Raw genomic sequence first — 16078 nt, 5'->3', positions numbered from 1 at the left:
ATGGTGAGGTCATTGAAGTGGTCATTTTGGCTCATCAGGTTACCGCTGGGGTCAGGTATAAACTGGTTATGGCTAAGATTAGGAAAGGGCTGTAGAGAGCGCAGGCTAATTAATTAGACCATGACTTCACCATCCTAGGGGAGATAAACGTCGCCCACGGTGTGGTTAGTGGAGCTGCTGTGACGCTGATTTTGCATAGTATTATAATTTGGCTTGCGAAGATCAAGTCCCTGTCATGCAGTGGTGCTGGTGCGACAGGAAACAACTCCACTCACTGTGGAAAAGTAATTAGCATATATTAATTAGGCTACACCTGTTTACACCTGATGGCAGTATTCATACCTTTTGCTTTTTATTCTGTTGGTTATTGTAAATATTTATCTTTTTCATAATACATATAAGCCACCCTGAACACACCACCAGTGTATAGCTCTGCATTTCTGTACATTCTTCCCATTTACTTATTTCATATATTATTATCAGTTAGGCAATGTTTGTCTGCAGATGGGGGCTTTCTGACTTTGGTTTTCCAGAATTTACACATACAAATTAATTACAGAACTCCACCAGGCCATAAATGATAATGTGTCCAGTGAATATAAGCCATCATGGTGTGTCCAGTGCTGCTGATCCTGAAGCAGTCTGGTCAGTGAAGTGTGATCCAGGTGTAACCCGGGCCGTGGCCCCTGTCGTCCAGCTCTGTCCTCTGTTTTCCTTGACCGGGGCGGAGCTTATCAATACATCCTACTGTACAAATAACCACTGCTAGCCTCCCTCAGAATAACTCTGCCTCAGCTATAAGTAGCCCCAGTTAATCCTTAAGACAAGCGCTGCCACAGTCCCTTTCTCATCAGTGAAAGTCCTGTCCTGCCCTGACTAAGACACAGAGGCGTTTCCCCCTCGCCAGACCAGCAGGCCAGCATGCAGATTAACCACAAGAGCTGTCAGCGCAACATCCTACAAATGTGTAAGTAAGCAAATTGTTTGACATTAATTGTCTTCGCCATGGTTACCCAGAATTTTACTGGAGTCTTAGAGTGTAGGTTAAAGGAGATTTGTAATGACCAGTAGGCTTTTTTTTTTTTTTTTTTGCGGCTATTGCTAATTTATGGATGCTGTAGACCGATTTATCACTTTCCAGAATGCCAGTTTGACTTTCAAATGCCTGTTTATACTTTGACAGACTGTAATGATGTCAATTGTTCATGTGTGCAGGTACAGTCTTTTCAGGAATGTATTGGAAATTCGCTTTGCTTGTTCAGGCTTTCTACCTTGTTGCATAAGAGGCTTTTCTGTTCCCTGTATTTTATTTCAGGCTCCACTGTGTCATGTTCTCGAGGAGGTGCATGCTGTGCACTGCTTTACTTTAGGCTCCTCATTTTCTGTGCCCCCCTTTTTTTTTTTTTTTTGCCTATAACTCTGATGATGGGCTTGAGCCGTTGCAGTGTCCTGATGTGTCCTCTGGTGCTCTCACCCAGCCGGCTCTGGTGACATCAGCTGTGAGTGAGCAGCAACTTGATGCCATGAGCGCCGACGCTGCCTGCAGGGCGGAGCCGGACTCAGAGGGCCACACCGAGCTGGCCGACTTGGTGTCAGCCATGAACGTCGCTGCCAACCGGGCGACCCCACCCAACGGCCACAGGGGGGGCCCTCCGCGGACCACGCCTCACCGGGCACGCCTCTCAGACAGGAAGCTGTCACTGCAGGAGCGAGGGACCCGCGTGGCCCGGCAGCCCACCATAGAGACCAAGCGTGTGTCCATCACAGACGCTGAGGTGAGGATCATGCACAGCAATGGACTGTCGACTCTAACTAATAACTCAACTATAACTAGCCTTTTCAGCTCCTGCAAATGGAGTTATGTACGACAATGACCGAATTTTGCCTTTACCTTTCCATAGGACTGTGTTCTGCTCAATCAGTATAAGTTACAGGATGAGATCGGGAAGGTGAGAAGTCAGTGTATCTTTAAAATAGAGGCGATCAGATTTCATTTAATAATGCTGCTAACCTTTGCTCTTTTTGCACCCTAGGGTTCATATGGAGTGGTAAAATTAGCATACAATGAAGACTCTGAACAATTCTATGTAAGTTGTATATCAGCATTGTACATTGAGAGTCCAAGCATGTGTGTGTGTGTGTCACTTTGCCATCACGGTCGTTCACGGTGTCTCGTTTCATTTATTTAGGCCATGAAAGTCGTTTCAAAGAAGAGGCTGGTGAGGCAGTGTGGATTTTTGCGTGAGTTAAACTTTCCTTTTGTGATTATAATTTTCCAATGGTTAATCGCCATGGTTGTTGATGGCGGGGATATTTTGTGTGTGTGTGTGCCAATCCAGGCCGCCCGCCGCCTCAAAAACAAAAGCCACAGCGGGATTTGATTCCTAAACCCATGGGCCCACTGGACAAGGTGTACCAGGAGATTGCCATCCTGAAGAAACTGGATCATCATAATGTTGTAAAACTTGTTGAGGTTGGCATCTGCACCTTTCAGGGAATATTAGCTATTACAGGGGAATGACCTTTGGTGATAAGAGATGAAATAAATTCAACTGATTCTGAGGGTAAAATTCATTGCAGTGCATTTAACAGGGAAAAATAATAAGCACAAACGCAGCAAACCCCAAAAGCCTCACATACCCCCACAAACCTCATGCAATACAATAAACAAATGATTACAAAGCACAGGAATCCATGCATTTGTCATGTTGTTTATCAAAAGCCTTTTATAGAGCTGCAGCCATAAACTATGAGACGACTAAGTTCATTTATCTTGCAGGTGCTGGATGATCCCGCGGGAGACGGTCTCCACATGGGTAGGGAATCCATTCATCACTTTCTTATTGATTTGGCTCTGGTTCATTACGTGTTGAAACAAACTGGAGGGGTCATTAAATTGTCATTATTTATCCTCTAGCTTTCGAGCTGATGACGAAAGGGTATGTTTTTGTGCATTCATGTGTTCTGTCAAATTCCCAACTTGTGCTATATGGGATATTTGACTGAACGCATGACTTACATGCTTTTCTATTGCATTGGCTGGTTAATGGCCCTGTGGGATGCGACTGCTGTGTTCACACATTCTGTGTCACGTGTCCGTCAGCCCCGTGATGGAGGTTCCCACAGACAACCCCTTCACCGAGGAGCAGGCTCGATTCTACTTCAGAGATGTTGTCCTGGGAATAGAATACCGTGAGTTGATGCACAATTACTTATAATGCGTTTTCTATTTTGGTCGATTAACTCAACACATTTGTTCATTTATAAAACAATAAAACAGGTAATTATGCTGCTCAGTTATTCATGGCTGGTTTGCATAAAGCTTGATAAACTCGTTTGCATAGACTGGTTGATTTAATCACTAACGCACTGGTTGCAAATCAACAAACGTAACAGCACTTATAATATAGCAACCACTTTGTGTAGCTGCTGGTTAAGAACTGTAATGAATAGCAGAGTGTTAATTTAATTTAATTATTGTCATTTAATACTAAAGCAACGAACAGTTATATTTATTAAATTATCATTTTTAATGTTTAACAGTGCCTCTGAGGTGTTTCAGTGTGATTGTAAAGCACAGCCACCTTACTGTTTTTACATAAATAATCTATCTTGATCATTAGCTGCTGATAGTAAATCAATACACTTTCTTCTACTAGTGCACTACCAGAAGATCATCCACAGGGACATCAAGCCCTCCAACCTGCTGCTGGGGGAGGACGGCCATGTGAAGATTGCAGATTTTGGTGTCAGCAACAAGTTTGAGGGCAGTGACGCGCTCCTGTCCGGCACGGCCGGGACGCCGGCCTTCATGGCCCCGGAGATGATAACCGAGCACGAGCAGAGCTTCAGCGGCAAGGTGAGCACACTGCCTCTGTCGTGTGGCTGTGAATGAACTGTTTGTTTAAGAATTACTGATGATGTTTTGGCAGTGATGCATCAGGAAAGTATGTCTAGCTACCTATTATTATAGTTTCTCAGTAGTGACACAATCCAAGTAATGGCTGTGTGTGTGTGTTTACCAGGCGTTAGACGTGTGGGCGATGGGAATCACACTATACTGTTTTGTCATCGGGACGGTAAGCCACCGCTCATCGGATTGCACTTTGAATGAAAATACATGATGTTAACATTTTTAATCATTTTGTTATCCTAATTGTTCTATTCCAGTGCCCTTTTTATGATGAATTTATCGTTGCCCTGCACAGCAAGATCAAGAACAAGCCTGTGGAGTTTCCAGAAACGTAAGAAAACACGAGGAAAGGTTTAGTTACCTCTATTTGTATACTGCCTCGATTTCTGTGGGTGAGTGGGTGAGTGGTGCTAATTGCCACCATATTGTATCAGTGGCACTCATACAAAATTGGCAAGGCACGTTTGTTTTGTACAGCACTTTTCCTACACAAAAGAAAACTCAAAGTGCTTCACATAATGTTTACATTGGTGTGAGCCAAGACTATAGTCCATTCATATGCTATGAGATTATATAATATAGGCTCTTTTCATATTTTTGCACATGTACAATAATATTTGGACAGCATGTGACTCACAACTTGGAATTTTCTCTTTAGTGACTTTGCTTGAGATGAAACACTTCTAATTACACTCTAACAATATTGTAGGTGATAGGAAACTGATTATATTCAACAGTCTGTGGCAATTTAACAGGTGTTTCATTAGCATTTGGCATACTAATATAACAATGGCAGGTTGTCTTCTCTGTAAACTAATGGTTAGCTCTGTTGTATGAGCAAAGAAGACATAAACATAGAGGCAGGGCATTTGTAGGCGTTTGGTAAATCAAATCATCAATTTGTTAGATATATTTAGATAGCTTTGCCTTCAAAAGCGTACAGTAATTACTTTTTAAGAATAACATGCAAAGCTGCTGGCTACATTCATTATTTATGCTGGTGCTTTTTTTTTTTTTTTTTTGACAGGCCAGTTTTAAGTGAGGAATTGAAGGAGCTCATCCTTATGATGCTGGATAAAAACCCTGAAACAAGGATCACCCTCCCTCAAATCAAGGTGTGTGGACGAGACGAGTAATTACCTCTGATCAAGCTCAGAGACGTTGCATTATGCACGCACCACTCAGCTTGCTGCCAGTGCCATCTTGCAGATTTTTTCATGGTCCAGGCGGTTTATATATGACTCCGCGTGTTGTCACAGCTCCATCGGTGGGTGACCGAAAATGGCTCGAATCCTCTTCCGCTGGAGGAGGAGCACTGCACTGCGGTGGAGGTCACCGAGGAGGAGGTCCAGAACAGCATCAAGCTCATCCCCAGCCTTTCCACTGTGGTGAGTCAGCCTCCTCTCCTCCTCAGCTTTGTCAGAGCTGCCCTCAGCTGACTTCTGGTTTGAACTTCTGAATTTAAATGTCTCAGTAGCTTTGGAAATGTTCAGACGCATGGTGGACCTTTTTTTTCCTGTACAAACTTCTATGGTAGTGTGTTATGGTATCGTATTAAGATGCTCAGAGTCACATAAGGAAAACGTATGTGGGCTCTCCATAATACATTTCTTTATTGTACAAGTTGCACAGAGAAGAAAAAGCTTTTAACTCATCTAACTAACCTATTAGCAATCAAGTAGGAAAAAGAGTCCCAGAATATGGAAGAATAACATTATTTGCAAAAAAAAATATATTTTGAAGTCACAAGGAACTGGTGAGGGATAGTTCAAAAGTGGTTGGTTTCGACAGTTGCTCAAAGATCAAAAATGGCAGTTGGTTGGAATTTTGTTTGGATGCCTGTTCACTAACAAAAAAAAAAAAATGCCTTCTTCAAATTTGTTTTTCATGAAGTCAAATCAGTGAAAACTATGAATATCGTTTGGTATTTATTGTTAAAACGGTGCACGTTGTCGTATGGAGGATTAGGAAACATGGTAAAGAAGGAAATTCTTGTTTTTTTTATGTGGCGACTTGTAAGTCATCCAACTCTCGGTGTTGTCCGCTGCAGATCCTGGTGAAGTCGATGCTGAGGAAGCGCTCTTTCAGTAATCCCTTCGAGTGTGAAGGCAGACGAGCTGGAAGGTCCATGTCTGCCCCCGGAGGTCTCCTTACGTAAGTACTCTGCAAATCCTGGCCTCTCCACACCGCCCAGCTGCCAGCGATGAGATTAGTTCTCCAACAAAACAAAACAGCCAGCAGACTCCAGGTTATAAATAGGCTGAGTCAGGTATCCACATATATATGTATATGAGTGCTGTGAGACCCACAAATATTAAGTATATGGAATAAGAGTGGGCACCACTTGCGTGTCTTATCTAACATCACATCTGTGCCAGGTATCTTTGAATACTGACTGAAGTTGGGGCATTGGTTTTGTTTTGGTCCAAACACCTTGAATTAGCAGCACGCTCCAGCAGATAAAAGCATTTGTCCTGTGCTGATAAGCTAAATGGAGGCCCCTGCGGCACGGCTAATGGCTGTGCAGCTTTTGTTTTCCATTAACAAGCCCGGCTTGTCTGCGGGGGGCCTCTGACACAACTAATTACACCTCCATGTGAGGAGATGGAGAGCTGCAGCTATCCTCCTCCACACACAGTTGTTGAACTCGCAGTCACCCACGCTGTATGATGTACACTTCAGCACTGCAGTCATTGTTAATATCTCAGGTGATAGCTCATGCACCACAGCTCAGGGTGAAATGCACCGAGATAAGGCAGAGGGCTGATGATGCACCCCGGCATTTAACCCCTTGAACTCAGATTTCCCTTAAATTTCTTCTTAAGTAGCTTCAAAGTTAGAAAAACACTTTTTTCCCAATATTGTAGGACACTGTCTCACACATATTCTGTGTCTGCTGGCTGCAGCGCTTCATTGAAGCTGCACCACATTTACGTCTGGTGAAGTGTTCCAACCCAAGATGCCGTTGTTTTATGGCTGCATCATCAAATAGAAAATATGTAGAGGTTGTGTGTGCATCAGTTTAGATATTTTTCTGTGATTCAGCTGGATATATTTGGCATCTTTGGAAATCTTGGGAGCTCCACTAGAGTTTAAAGTAAAATTCTGTGGGTTTGAACAAAGCTTGTTCAAGCAGCATGTGTAATGGCATTTTTAATAACAAACCCACCGATGGGATCGACAGGATTCAAAAGGTTAAAAAACACAACAACAACAAGGCCCATGAGGGCTCTATTAAAGGTGAAAAAATGGCCATCTGGACCATCTGAGTAGGGACATTGAACTCTCACCCTTTCTCTGAAGACATTACCATCTCCATCCCTTGTGATAAAATATCCTAAAATTAACCTTGATTTGCTGTTGTTGCTAATGATGAAATGTTACTAATGATTATGCCTGCCTGGACTGTATGTTTATACCTGCAGATACTGAATATATATTGTTTTCTTTGTCTTAACCTGTCAAAAAATATGATTGCAAAAGGTATTCGGTTGGTATAGACAGTGTTTGTGAGCATTTGTCTTCTTGTCGTCTTTTTAGGGCCCTCGCCTCTCTGGAAGAGGGCCCTATTGTATTTGTAATTTTTTTTTTTTTTTGCTTTTTTGCTGAAATCTTGGAGGGATGAAGCAGCTTAACAATGTGCTCAGGCCTGTAAAAACCACTAACCAAGCAGCGTGATGGGAGTGCTACACTTGAAGATCAACAGGGGTGATATCTCAGGCAACACTGGTGTGATTTTGACAAAACAGGGACAAAATCACTTTTTTGGCTCTGTGTCCTGGTATGTTAATTGTGGCCTGATGGGGGCACTGCAGTCAATCAAAATGTCCAAACCTGGTCCAGTTTTGTCAAAACCTGGAGGGATGCTGCTGCTCGCTGACCTGCATCACTGAAGAGGGTTGACACGTTAAGTGCTGATCACTATGTTTTTTTGTTTTGTTTTTTTTTTTTTTTTTGCAATCTATTTGCATATGCTATTACTTACAGAGGTTCCTGGGCCTTATCGGGGTGTACTTCACCTAATCTTCACCCCTGCTTAAGGTAGGCATTTCTGCGGACTTATAACCCAAGCTTATATGTCTCAAACACAGCACCGCTCAACACACACACACACACACACACACACACACAGATATTAACCTTAAGAGGATTGAAGGGGGTCAGGACAGACAGCACAAAGCCTTCAGCGGCTCACTGCACCCAAAATAAAAAGACAACCGTGGTTGTTGGGTGCTTTTTGTTTGTTTTTTTTTTGTTTGTTTTTTTGACTTCCCTGTGTTCGTCCTCTTGAGGCTGGTGTGTAAAGGACTCGATGTTGTGTGGTGTATAACGTGTGTGACAGTTTATTCAGCAACCTCAGTGAAGTGTCCCCCAACCCCCCACCTCCTCATCTGCAAGCTCACATACCTTCAACAAAATGATCGAGCGTTTGTCGCCCACAGGAAAGTCAGCAATGAGGGAAGCAGAGAAGGAGAGTTGGAGGACTTGTATGAGGATGACGCATTCGCCGAGTCTGGCGATTAAAACCAGCCGCAGTTACCAGAGGAAAAGAATGTGCAGCATTTTCTCTCTTTTGTACCTTTGCTTGTTTCTCTTTCTTCCCTGATTTTCCCGCTTTTCTTTCTCGATTGCTCGCTGTCATTGCAACTTCTGCGAAGGATCAGGTGTGATGATTCTGTGAGAGATTTGACTTCACAAAGTACTGAAGAAAAAAAATTAGAAATATACACATTTTCATTATATTTGATTATTACAAATGAGATGATAGATGTCAGAATTTTTTCAGTATCATCATTGTTTACTGATGTATGCATAATTCATGTGCAGATGGTATGGTTTGTTACATAGATTGTGATAACCTCAAATATCGGTTTTTGACCTTGTTTCATGACTTTGGTTTGCTTCACTGGTACCGGATTGTTCAAATGTAAATATTTACTGTTGTAAAGAACATATTTTTGCATTCTTTCATACAGTTGTTGAAAATAATAAAAACGGTTCTTTCAGCCTTTGACTGTAAAATAAGTGTTTTTTTTTTTGTTTTTTTTTTCTGTGTGACTGCAGCTCTTCTAAACATACAGTAGTGTACTTGTTGTGTTGAGTGTGTGACACTAGATGGCAGCCTTGTGTCAGTCCGTGTGTGAACCTCTCTTTGTTCCAGCCTTGGCTCGCCTCACTGTCTCTCACTATTCAGCACCATCCCGTCTGTTTTTCCAACAGGCCTATGACCAAGCACATTTTGCTCTTGATGGCAATTAAAAACGTCTTAAATATTTTACTTCTGTATTCATGTGCAAATACAGTGTCCAGCATCACCGTGTGCTGTTTCCCGGCCTGACACTGCGGCCGAACGCAGGATCTCAGCCTGAAAGCAGTTTGTGAAACTGCAGCATGAAATCTTTTTGTGAGACCTGGTTTCAGGACCCGTTTCAGCACTGAAGCACTTCTCTCTCCAGACAGTAGGGGGCAGCAATGGGATTTCAACAGGGAGACCATCTTTCAGTCAAAAAGCTTGATCTCAAGCCCCTGTTGAGAGCATCCACCCTGCTGAAGTGTCCTTGAGCAAGACACGCCAAATCTGCAGTGTGTGTGTGTGTGTGTGTGTGTGTGTGTGTGTGTGTGTACCATTACCGATACCATTTTTTGTATTTTTGCTGTGCTTTTATGTCTGGACTAAAAATGCTGTGATTTAGACACAATATCCTCAAACTACTTGTTTTATGCCAGAAATTGTCTTCTGGAATTTATAATTTTCATTTTTGGGACAGCATTTCCACAGTTACACATCTTCCTCGTGAAATCAGGAAAATTCCTATCCAAACAATAAATTATGGTAAGGTAATAGGTACCAGATAAAGGTCTGAAGGCAACCATGAAGTTTTTTTTTTTAGTTAAAATAAATCAATATCAGATTGATGAAGGTATTCTCATCTAAAACCGAAGAGTACTTTGGATCTACTGTTTTGTGCTGTTTTTCATGTTATGTTTTTCTGTTGAAATCCCCATCAGGAAAGAGCAGTGCACTGCTTGGATATGTTTTTCCATGCCTGTCTCAGCGCTGCTCTCCTCTCTCCTTTGATTGTGCTGCAAAAATAGATTTAGGTTTTAACAGTGAAGGGGAGGAGGAGGCATGATGCTGCAAAATTTAAAAAGGCTGGGCAGTTGAAATGAATGCAAGCGCTGCTCAACAGCCACTATCACAGCATTAGGGGCCATCAAGAGACCTGATCGGTACAAATTTCCGGTTTATCAGGTTGTGCTGTCAATATAGTTATAGCACTCGCTCTGCTGGGGTCGGGCCACGAGTCCACTAAGAGCAGAATGTGGTTTAGAGTGGGCCAGAAGGTTTATCTGGAGGTGAGAGCTGTAGGTGGAGCAGAATCAGTGGAGGTCAGAGGCAAAGCAGCACAAGTATTCAATATAGAAAATAAGCTGTGGATATATTGCAATTCCCCTTTTATTTCATTATCATGTGCTGCCAAATGTGTAACTTAGGAGAGCAGTTTGAGCTGGTAGGAAAAAGAATTATACTGTGTGAGATGTGGGAAAATCCTCCACAACTGTGCTCATACACAGAAATAATGAATACTGTACTAACAACACAGAATAATTACCGTTGGTGATGCTGAAGACTGCGCCTGGCCATAACAGAACATAACCAATGAAACACCACAACTCAGTCAACAGGGGAAGCACCGGCTGTGAGATCACGTTAAATAAATTTGTTGGAAACAGGGAGGATGAGAAAAAAAAAAAAAAAAAAAAATTTTTAGACTTGAAGAACAGCACAGACGTGAAGAGCCAAGCCAAACAAAGTCCAGCTACCAAATGAAAATACAGGTGAAGGCAGCAATTTGATTAAAGGCTTTAGGTCCATAAAAAAACACAAATGTCAGGAATGTTTGAGAGAACCACGCTGACTGATTTGTATAAAATTCAGTGATCAGGCTCTAAGAGGAATTACTGACAGGTCATGCTGCTTCGTGCTGCTCTTGTGGAAATGAAAGGTCAAATCAACCGTGTGCCATGACCCAAAACTGCACCAAATTTCACAACTGGTCACCTAGACTTGAATATGGCAATTTATCATCAGTTTATCATCCCTCTAGGTAATTTTTCATTAAAATGATAGGAAGCATTTGACAGATCTCAAGGTAGCGGTCATGTTAGGATGGGGGTGAAATATAATAGAGGGATGTTGGCACAAAGTCTGAGGTATTTAACTGTGTCCTCTGTCCTTGAGTGGCTCTAGTCGCCTGTAATCTGGACAAAGATGTTTAGAATGAGGCCCATGTGAACACTCAGATTATCCACACAGGCTGCCATGTAAAATAAAAACATGTAATTTTTTTTTTTTTTTTTACCCTTTGCCAGCTTTTATGATCCAGTTTGCATGTTTGCAGTCAGCTTATTTTTCTGCAGCTGGCAATGTGGAAGACCCAACAGGAATGTTTCTCAGCAAAGATTTCTGTGGAAACAGTTGCCATGCAACAAGACAATAGTGCTCTTGCAGAGAGCGGCAACTTCACCGCACCACTGCTCTTTTCCAGACCGGCTTGGCAGAGCATTCATATTCTATTATACTCATATTCTCATCTATTCTGTTTGTTTCTATTCTCTTCTCTTCTCTTCTCTTCTCTTCTCTTCTATTTAAAAAGGTCTGCAAATTCAATTCAATGCTGTTGTATTCTATTCTATTTCAAAAGATGTGATATCATATTATACCAAAAAAAAATTTTTAAATCACCCTTATTTCATTTATTCCATATATTTTTATTATTTTGTGTTTTGATTTTATTTTACTATTTTGTTATTCATTTTTATTTTACATTATTATTATTATTTTATTATTGTTGTTGTTATTGTTATTGTCATTTTTATTTTATTTATTTATTTTATTTTATTTTATTTTATTTTATTTTATTTTATTTTATTTTATTTTATTTTGAAGGGCAGCACAATCTTTGGTTATAAATCCATTCAGTCTCGGCTTGCCGAGCCAGGTCTATAGTTCATATTTGGTCAGTTAGCTGAACACTGACCCTTGACCCTCACGGTTAACCCTCTGTTCCTCTCATTATGCCGCAGGAACCCATGTTTCAGCCCTCGGTGTGCGGCTCCATGTCTGCAGGTTATTTGGTCAGATGTTTGGGTGTGCCTGTTGTTGGTGAGGAGTGACCCCGCTGGCCCTCCCTCTACTGTACTGCAGGTCCCCAGGCAGCAGAGTGGATGGAGGATTTTTCTTCCCCTCCCTGATGGGAAACCCCTGTGCCTGCATGATGACTCACCAGCTCGGCTGTGGCATGTCTGGGATCAGGCAGACCCACAAACACAGGAAGGTATAATAAGGCTATTAGCAAGCTTGCATCTCAGAAACTAATTGCTAAAATGAAGCATGGGCCCCATAATGATCTATTACTAATAAGTACTGCAATATGCTTTTGAGGTCAAAGATGCAGATACCTCACACAGCAGAGCAGAGTATATGGTGTTATGCGCTAAAAATGTGTAGAAATTATTTTATACCCCAAAAATGTTTAAATGCAGAGAGAGAATGACAGGCAGAATGGCAAAACTGCACATTTGTGGTGTCCAGATGGCAATAAAGTGCACATCTTCCCTCAAATCTACCAGAAAACAAAACCAGTTTTTCTTTTTTTTTTTTTTTTTTTTTCCAACAAGTGACTCCATAATACCTAAAAGTCTTCATATTACCTTTCAGGTATTAGCAGTTAATTATCACATTGTCAGCTTGTCTGGATGGGTGCTGAGACTTCCAAAATAGATTCCATTACACCGTGCAGCTGCACCCTGACGCTGCAGACACGTGTGCCGCTATTTCAGTTTGCACACAGATTTTCTCCTCGCACTTTCCCCTCTTTTTTTTTTTACAGAAAAGAGTGAAGAGATGTGATAAGCATGACGATGTGGATGGTGAACAGGGAAGTCATGGTAGGCGTCATAAAAGTACATTAAGTAAAATAAAACTGAGACAATATTAGGCAGCACAATCTTCGCCAAATCACTGTGTGTGACCCCTCTGTGCCCCAAATGTCACCGCTTAACCGCTTCTGAATTTCTTTTTTTATTATTATTTGTTAAGACTTCAATACAGGCAGAGTTACAATTACAGTTCAATCTGGACTCTAACATTTGTCTTTTTTCATCTTAATGTACTTTGCCAGCCATGGTGCCCAGTGTTTTGATGTATCCTGCAGCTATTCTCCATTAGTGTGTCAGTGGCTGTGGCAGGCTACTCTTTCTGAACACGGTAGGACTGAACAGTCAGCCAGGCCCAACTGCCTGATATGCAGTAAAATGAGATATTGTGGATGATCTGAGCGATTCTCTGTCATTATTTTTCTTTATAGATACAGCAGAGGTTAATGCGATTCACATTATCCAAAAGGTTAGTCTTCAATGCTAAATCTTCTACAGCATAACAAGCCTATAATTGTGCCATTATTACTGGCAGATATTGTTAATATTATGGGATAGTCATAAAATTGTGGCTATTATGGGTTTTACACAAGTGGTATTCACTGTACTTGATATAACATTGAGCACTGACAGTGGAAAATTTCATCATGAGGACTCAGCTGCCTTGAACAGCTTGTGTTTGCTTACCATTGGGTTCGATGGTTGTTTTGCACAGGCTGGTGCAGTGAAAATTCTGTGCATTTTAAATTAGGCATCAATACTGGTCAAAAATTCAAGTTCACAGTGGGGGGGGGGGGGGGGGGGGGGGGGGGAAGAAAAAGTAAATAAATCAGTGTGTTTCAGAATAAATATAAAGCCTGATATGTGTGAGCTTTTATTATACAGTGTATATTGGAATAATAAAAAAAGTTGATCTCTATGAAATCCATTTGAATGATAGTTTGAACATTAAAGTTAAAGCCTTCTTCTGTCATTTTGATGCACAGTGGACAGTCAAGTAATATGGTGTGACTGTGATGCTCCTGTAATGGGAGGCATTGAAAGAACATGCTGTGTGACGTAACGGTGGGAAAGGGGAGGGGGGACTTAAATTTAGACTCACCTCTTGCAAACTTCTGTTCAACACACAAGTCTCTTCAGCTATGTATAATCACCTCCCGTATTATTCTGCGGCGCCGGTTTGATCATCAAAACTGTCAAACAGCTAGAGTGTCATAATTGAAAAAAAAAAAAAAAATTTACAAACTGGCAGCAGAAACTGTAGCAGGGGCAGATGGAGAGCATATGGGAGCCGAGGACCGACCTAAAACCATGTGACAACACGTTCTGCAGGACATCAGACCCAATGTACACTGGAATGCTGTGGGACATGAGGATCCTAAATATAGTTTCTTAAAAACTGTGCGGCTGAACACTGTGGCACTTTTGATGAATAATACAAAATCTAAATGTTAGCTTGAATAATTCATTTGGCAGCAGTCATGCATAACAGCTGTCCTTATACTGTACCTAAGAAAAAAGGCTTTCTTTGTCTTGGCATGACTTTGCACTGTATGAAAAAGGATGCAAAAAAAAAAACTGCATTGGAATGCACTTTAAGAAACTGAGGCTGGAGCCCAGTTATTTGTGTTATCGGTGCAATTTAAGGGTGTATCGTGTGCTGTTATTCAGCTGGGGTGAGCCAGATGAATGAGGGTCTCTTCATCTCTCACCATCTATATAGAAGCATAGTCTCTATAGTAGAGAGCCTGTCACATTGATGTCTCTGGTCTACTCGCTGTCTACTCACAGGCTGAAGGGAGGCCTATTTATAGAGCTGTGTCTGTTCTTGGCTTCCTACATCGGTCCCCCCTCTCTCTCTCTTTCTCTCTCTCTCTAATGGGTTGATATTTCTGGAGCAGCGCTGCTATTATCCCTTTTGCATCTTTGAGGTGCGGATCACGTTGAGTCACTGTTCAGATCTTTATGTTTTCAAAATCCGGTGTGCTGATCTGGTTCTTGCTTCAGTGTCTCTTACAAGCGGTGCAGTTGGATAATATCATCTTATGTCTGAAAAAAAAAAAAAAAACAGTGATCGCATTCATCATTTTATATGCCAGGCCCGTTTAAATCGAGGCTCCATCTCTATCACATGATTCGTCATGAGTTGGCATATTACAAAACACCTGCAACTAAACCCACCCCACACCCGCTGCAAAGAGGGAGTTCATCTGCTCTCTTTTGAAATTGCACAGCATCTTCTTTTGGAGATTGTAACATTTGAGGACTGATGTTGTTTTAATTACTTGGAAGTAAGGAGGCTGATAAGTTGCTCTCCTTCACCACCTACTGCTGCCATCCAGTGTCCAACACACGGAGCTGCCACTTTTACCCCCGAGCCCCGGCAACCCCGCCGGCCTGTTGGAGGCCTGATGGATGTGGGCGTCTGCAGCGAGTCTCAGCGAGGCCTCAGGTTTTTAATGAAAAGCATGAGCCACAGGGGTTAAATGTCTTTTAGTGCTGCAATTTGTAGAAAGCGAGAAATTGTGTTTACAGTCGTGTTAACAACAAAAATCAAAAGGTTTACAGCATCGCTCAGACCTTGTCGTGACCTTTTTGACAATAAACACTGACCTCATGTACTGTGAATGAACAAACTCAGGCAAACTCAGGGATTGCAACCTGTACTCTGAATTAAACTATAGCTACCTGGGATAACATGGTCAGGTTGGGTGCTTGTTGTCCCAGGAAGCATAATGCAGATATTAAAAGAAAAACAGGTAATCTGACCTTCACAGAGTGTAAACAATGAAAGGAAAAAAAAACACACACACAAGACTATTTAGGAGACCAGAGTGGGAACAAACTTGAAAGCGCCCATGAAATTCAGAGAGGAGTCGTCTTCTTTGAGTCTTGACAAAAATAACAACCCGGTATCATCTTCAAGATACCTGGCCTCCACAGTTTATTTTTAAATCTCATCTCCAGATGGACAATGTCAAAGCTAATAACTGTCAGCCTCAGTATAACTCCTCCGTGTAAGCTCAGCATTGCTAATTGTTATACTGACTGATCATCATTATCCTTCTTACGGTGATGGTGGGAGAAAATGGCACCAGGTTGTCTCTGTTTGGGAAACCACAAATGCTAAAAATGTGTTGGAGCCGGAGATTTGAAAACCTTCGCCAGCGGGAGACAGAATTATGTTGTTCAAATGGCTCAGCGATCACTTATGCCTTGTCATCC

General features: G+C 41.8%; 1 protein-coding gene across 3 annotated transcripts; it reads left to right on the top strand.

Moving 5' to 3' along the window:
• The first annotated feature begins 487 nt into the window (after nucleotides 1–487).
• camkk1b (calcium/calmodulin-dependent protein kinase kinase 1, alpha b) lies at nucleotides 488–8927 on the top strand. 3 transcript variants are annotated; one of them, XM_030067452.1, is made up of 17 exons: nucleotides 493–967; nucleotides 1479–1775; nucleotides 1902–1949; nucleotides 2034–2087; nucleotides 2190–2241; nucleotides 2340–2473; nucleotides 2780–2816; nucleotides 2918–2939; nucleotides 3104–3192; nucleotides 3660–3859; nucleotides 4026–4079; nucleotides 4171–4244; nucleotides 4941–5028; nucleotides 5173–5301; nucleotides 5964–6067; nucleotides 7901–7954; nucleotides 8356–8927. In XM_030067452.1, the coding sequence occupies exons 2-17, from the start codon at nucleotides 1524–1526 to the stop codon at nucleotides 8435–8437; spliced, it is 1473 nt and encodes a 490-aa protein (XP_029923312.1). In that variant the 5' UTR covers nucleotides 493–967; nucleotides 1479–1523; the 3' UTR covers nucleotides 8438–8927. The 3 variants fall into 3 exon arrangements, with proteins under 3 accessions (XP_029923313.1, XP_029923312.1, XP_029923311.1); XM_030067451.1 differs by having other exon boundaries at nucleotides 576–967; nucleotides 1446–1775; XM_030067453.1 differs by lacking the exon at nucleotides 7901–7954 and having other exon boundaries at nucleotides 488–967; nucleotides 1446–1775.
• Nucleotides 8928–16078: the final 7151 nt, after the last annotated feature.

Source organism: Myripristis murdjan, chromosome 13, assembly GCF_902150065.1.
Source record: "Myripristis murdjan chromosome 13, fMyrMur1.1, whole genome shotgun sequence".
Classification (NCBI taxonomy): domain Eukaryota; kingdom Metazoa; phylum Chordata; class Actinopteri; order Holocentriformes; family Holocentridae; genus Myripristis; species Myripristis murdjan.
This window is presented reverse-complemented; position numbering and strand designations above follow the sequence as displayed.

What these genes read in the sequence shown, in the direction of transcription:
- camkk1b (XM_030067452.1), top strand. Translation starts at nt 1,524, where the DNA reads ATGAGCGCCGACGCTGCCTGCAGGGCGGAGCCGGACTCAGAGGGCCAC. An exon ending in AAGACTCTGAACAATTCTAT is followed by an intron (nt 2,088 to 2,189) that starts GTAAGTTGTATA and finishes TCATTTATTTAG; the next exon opens with GCCATGAAAGTCGTTTCAAA. An exon ending in TGTCCTGGGAATAGAATACC is followed by an intron (nt 3,193 to 3,659) that starts GTGAGTTGATGC and finishes TTCTTCTACTAG; the next exon opens with TGCACTACCAGAAGATCATC.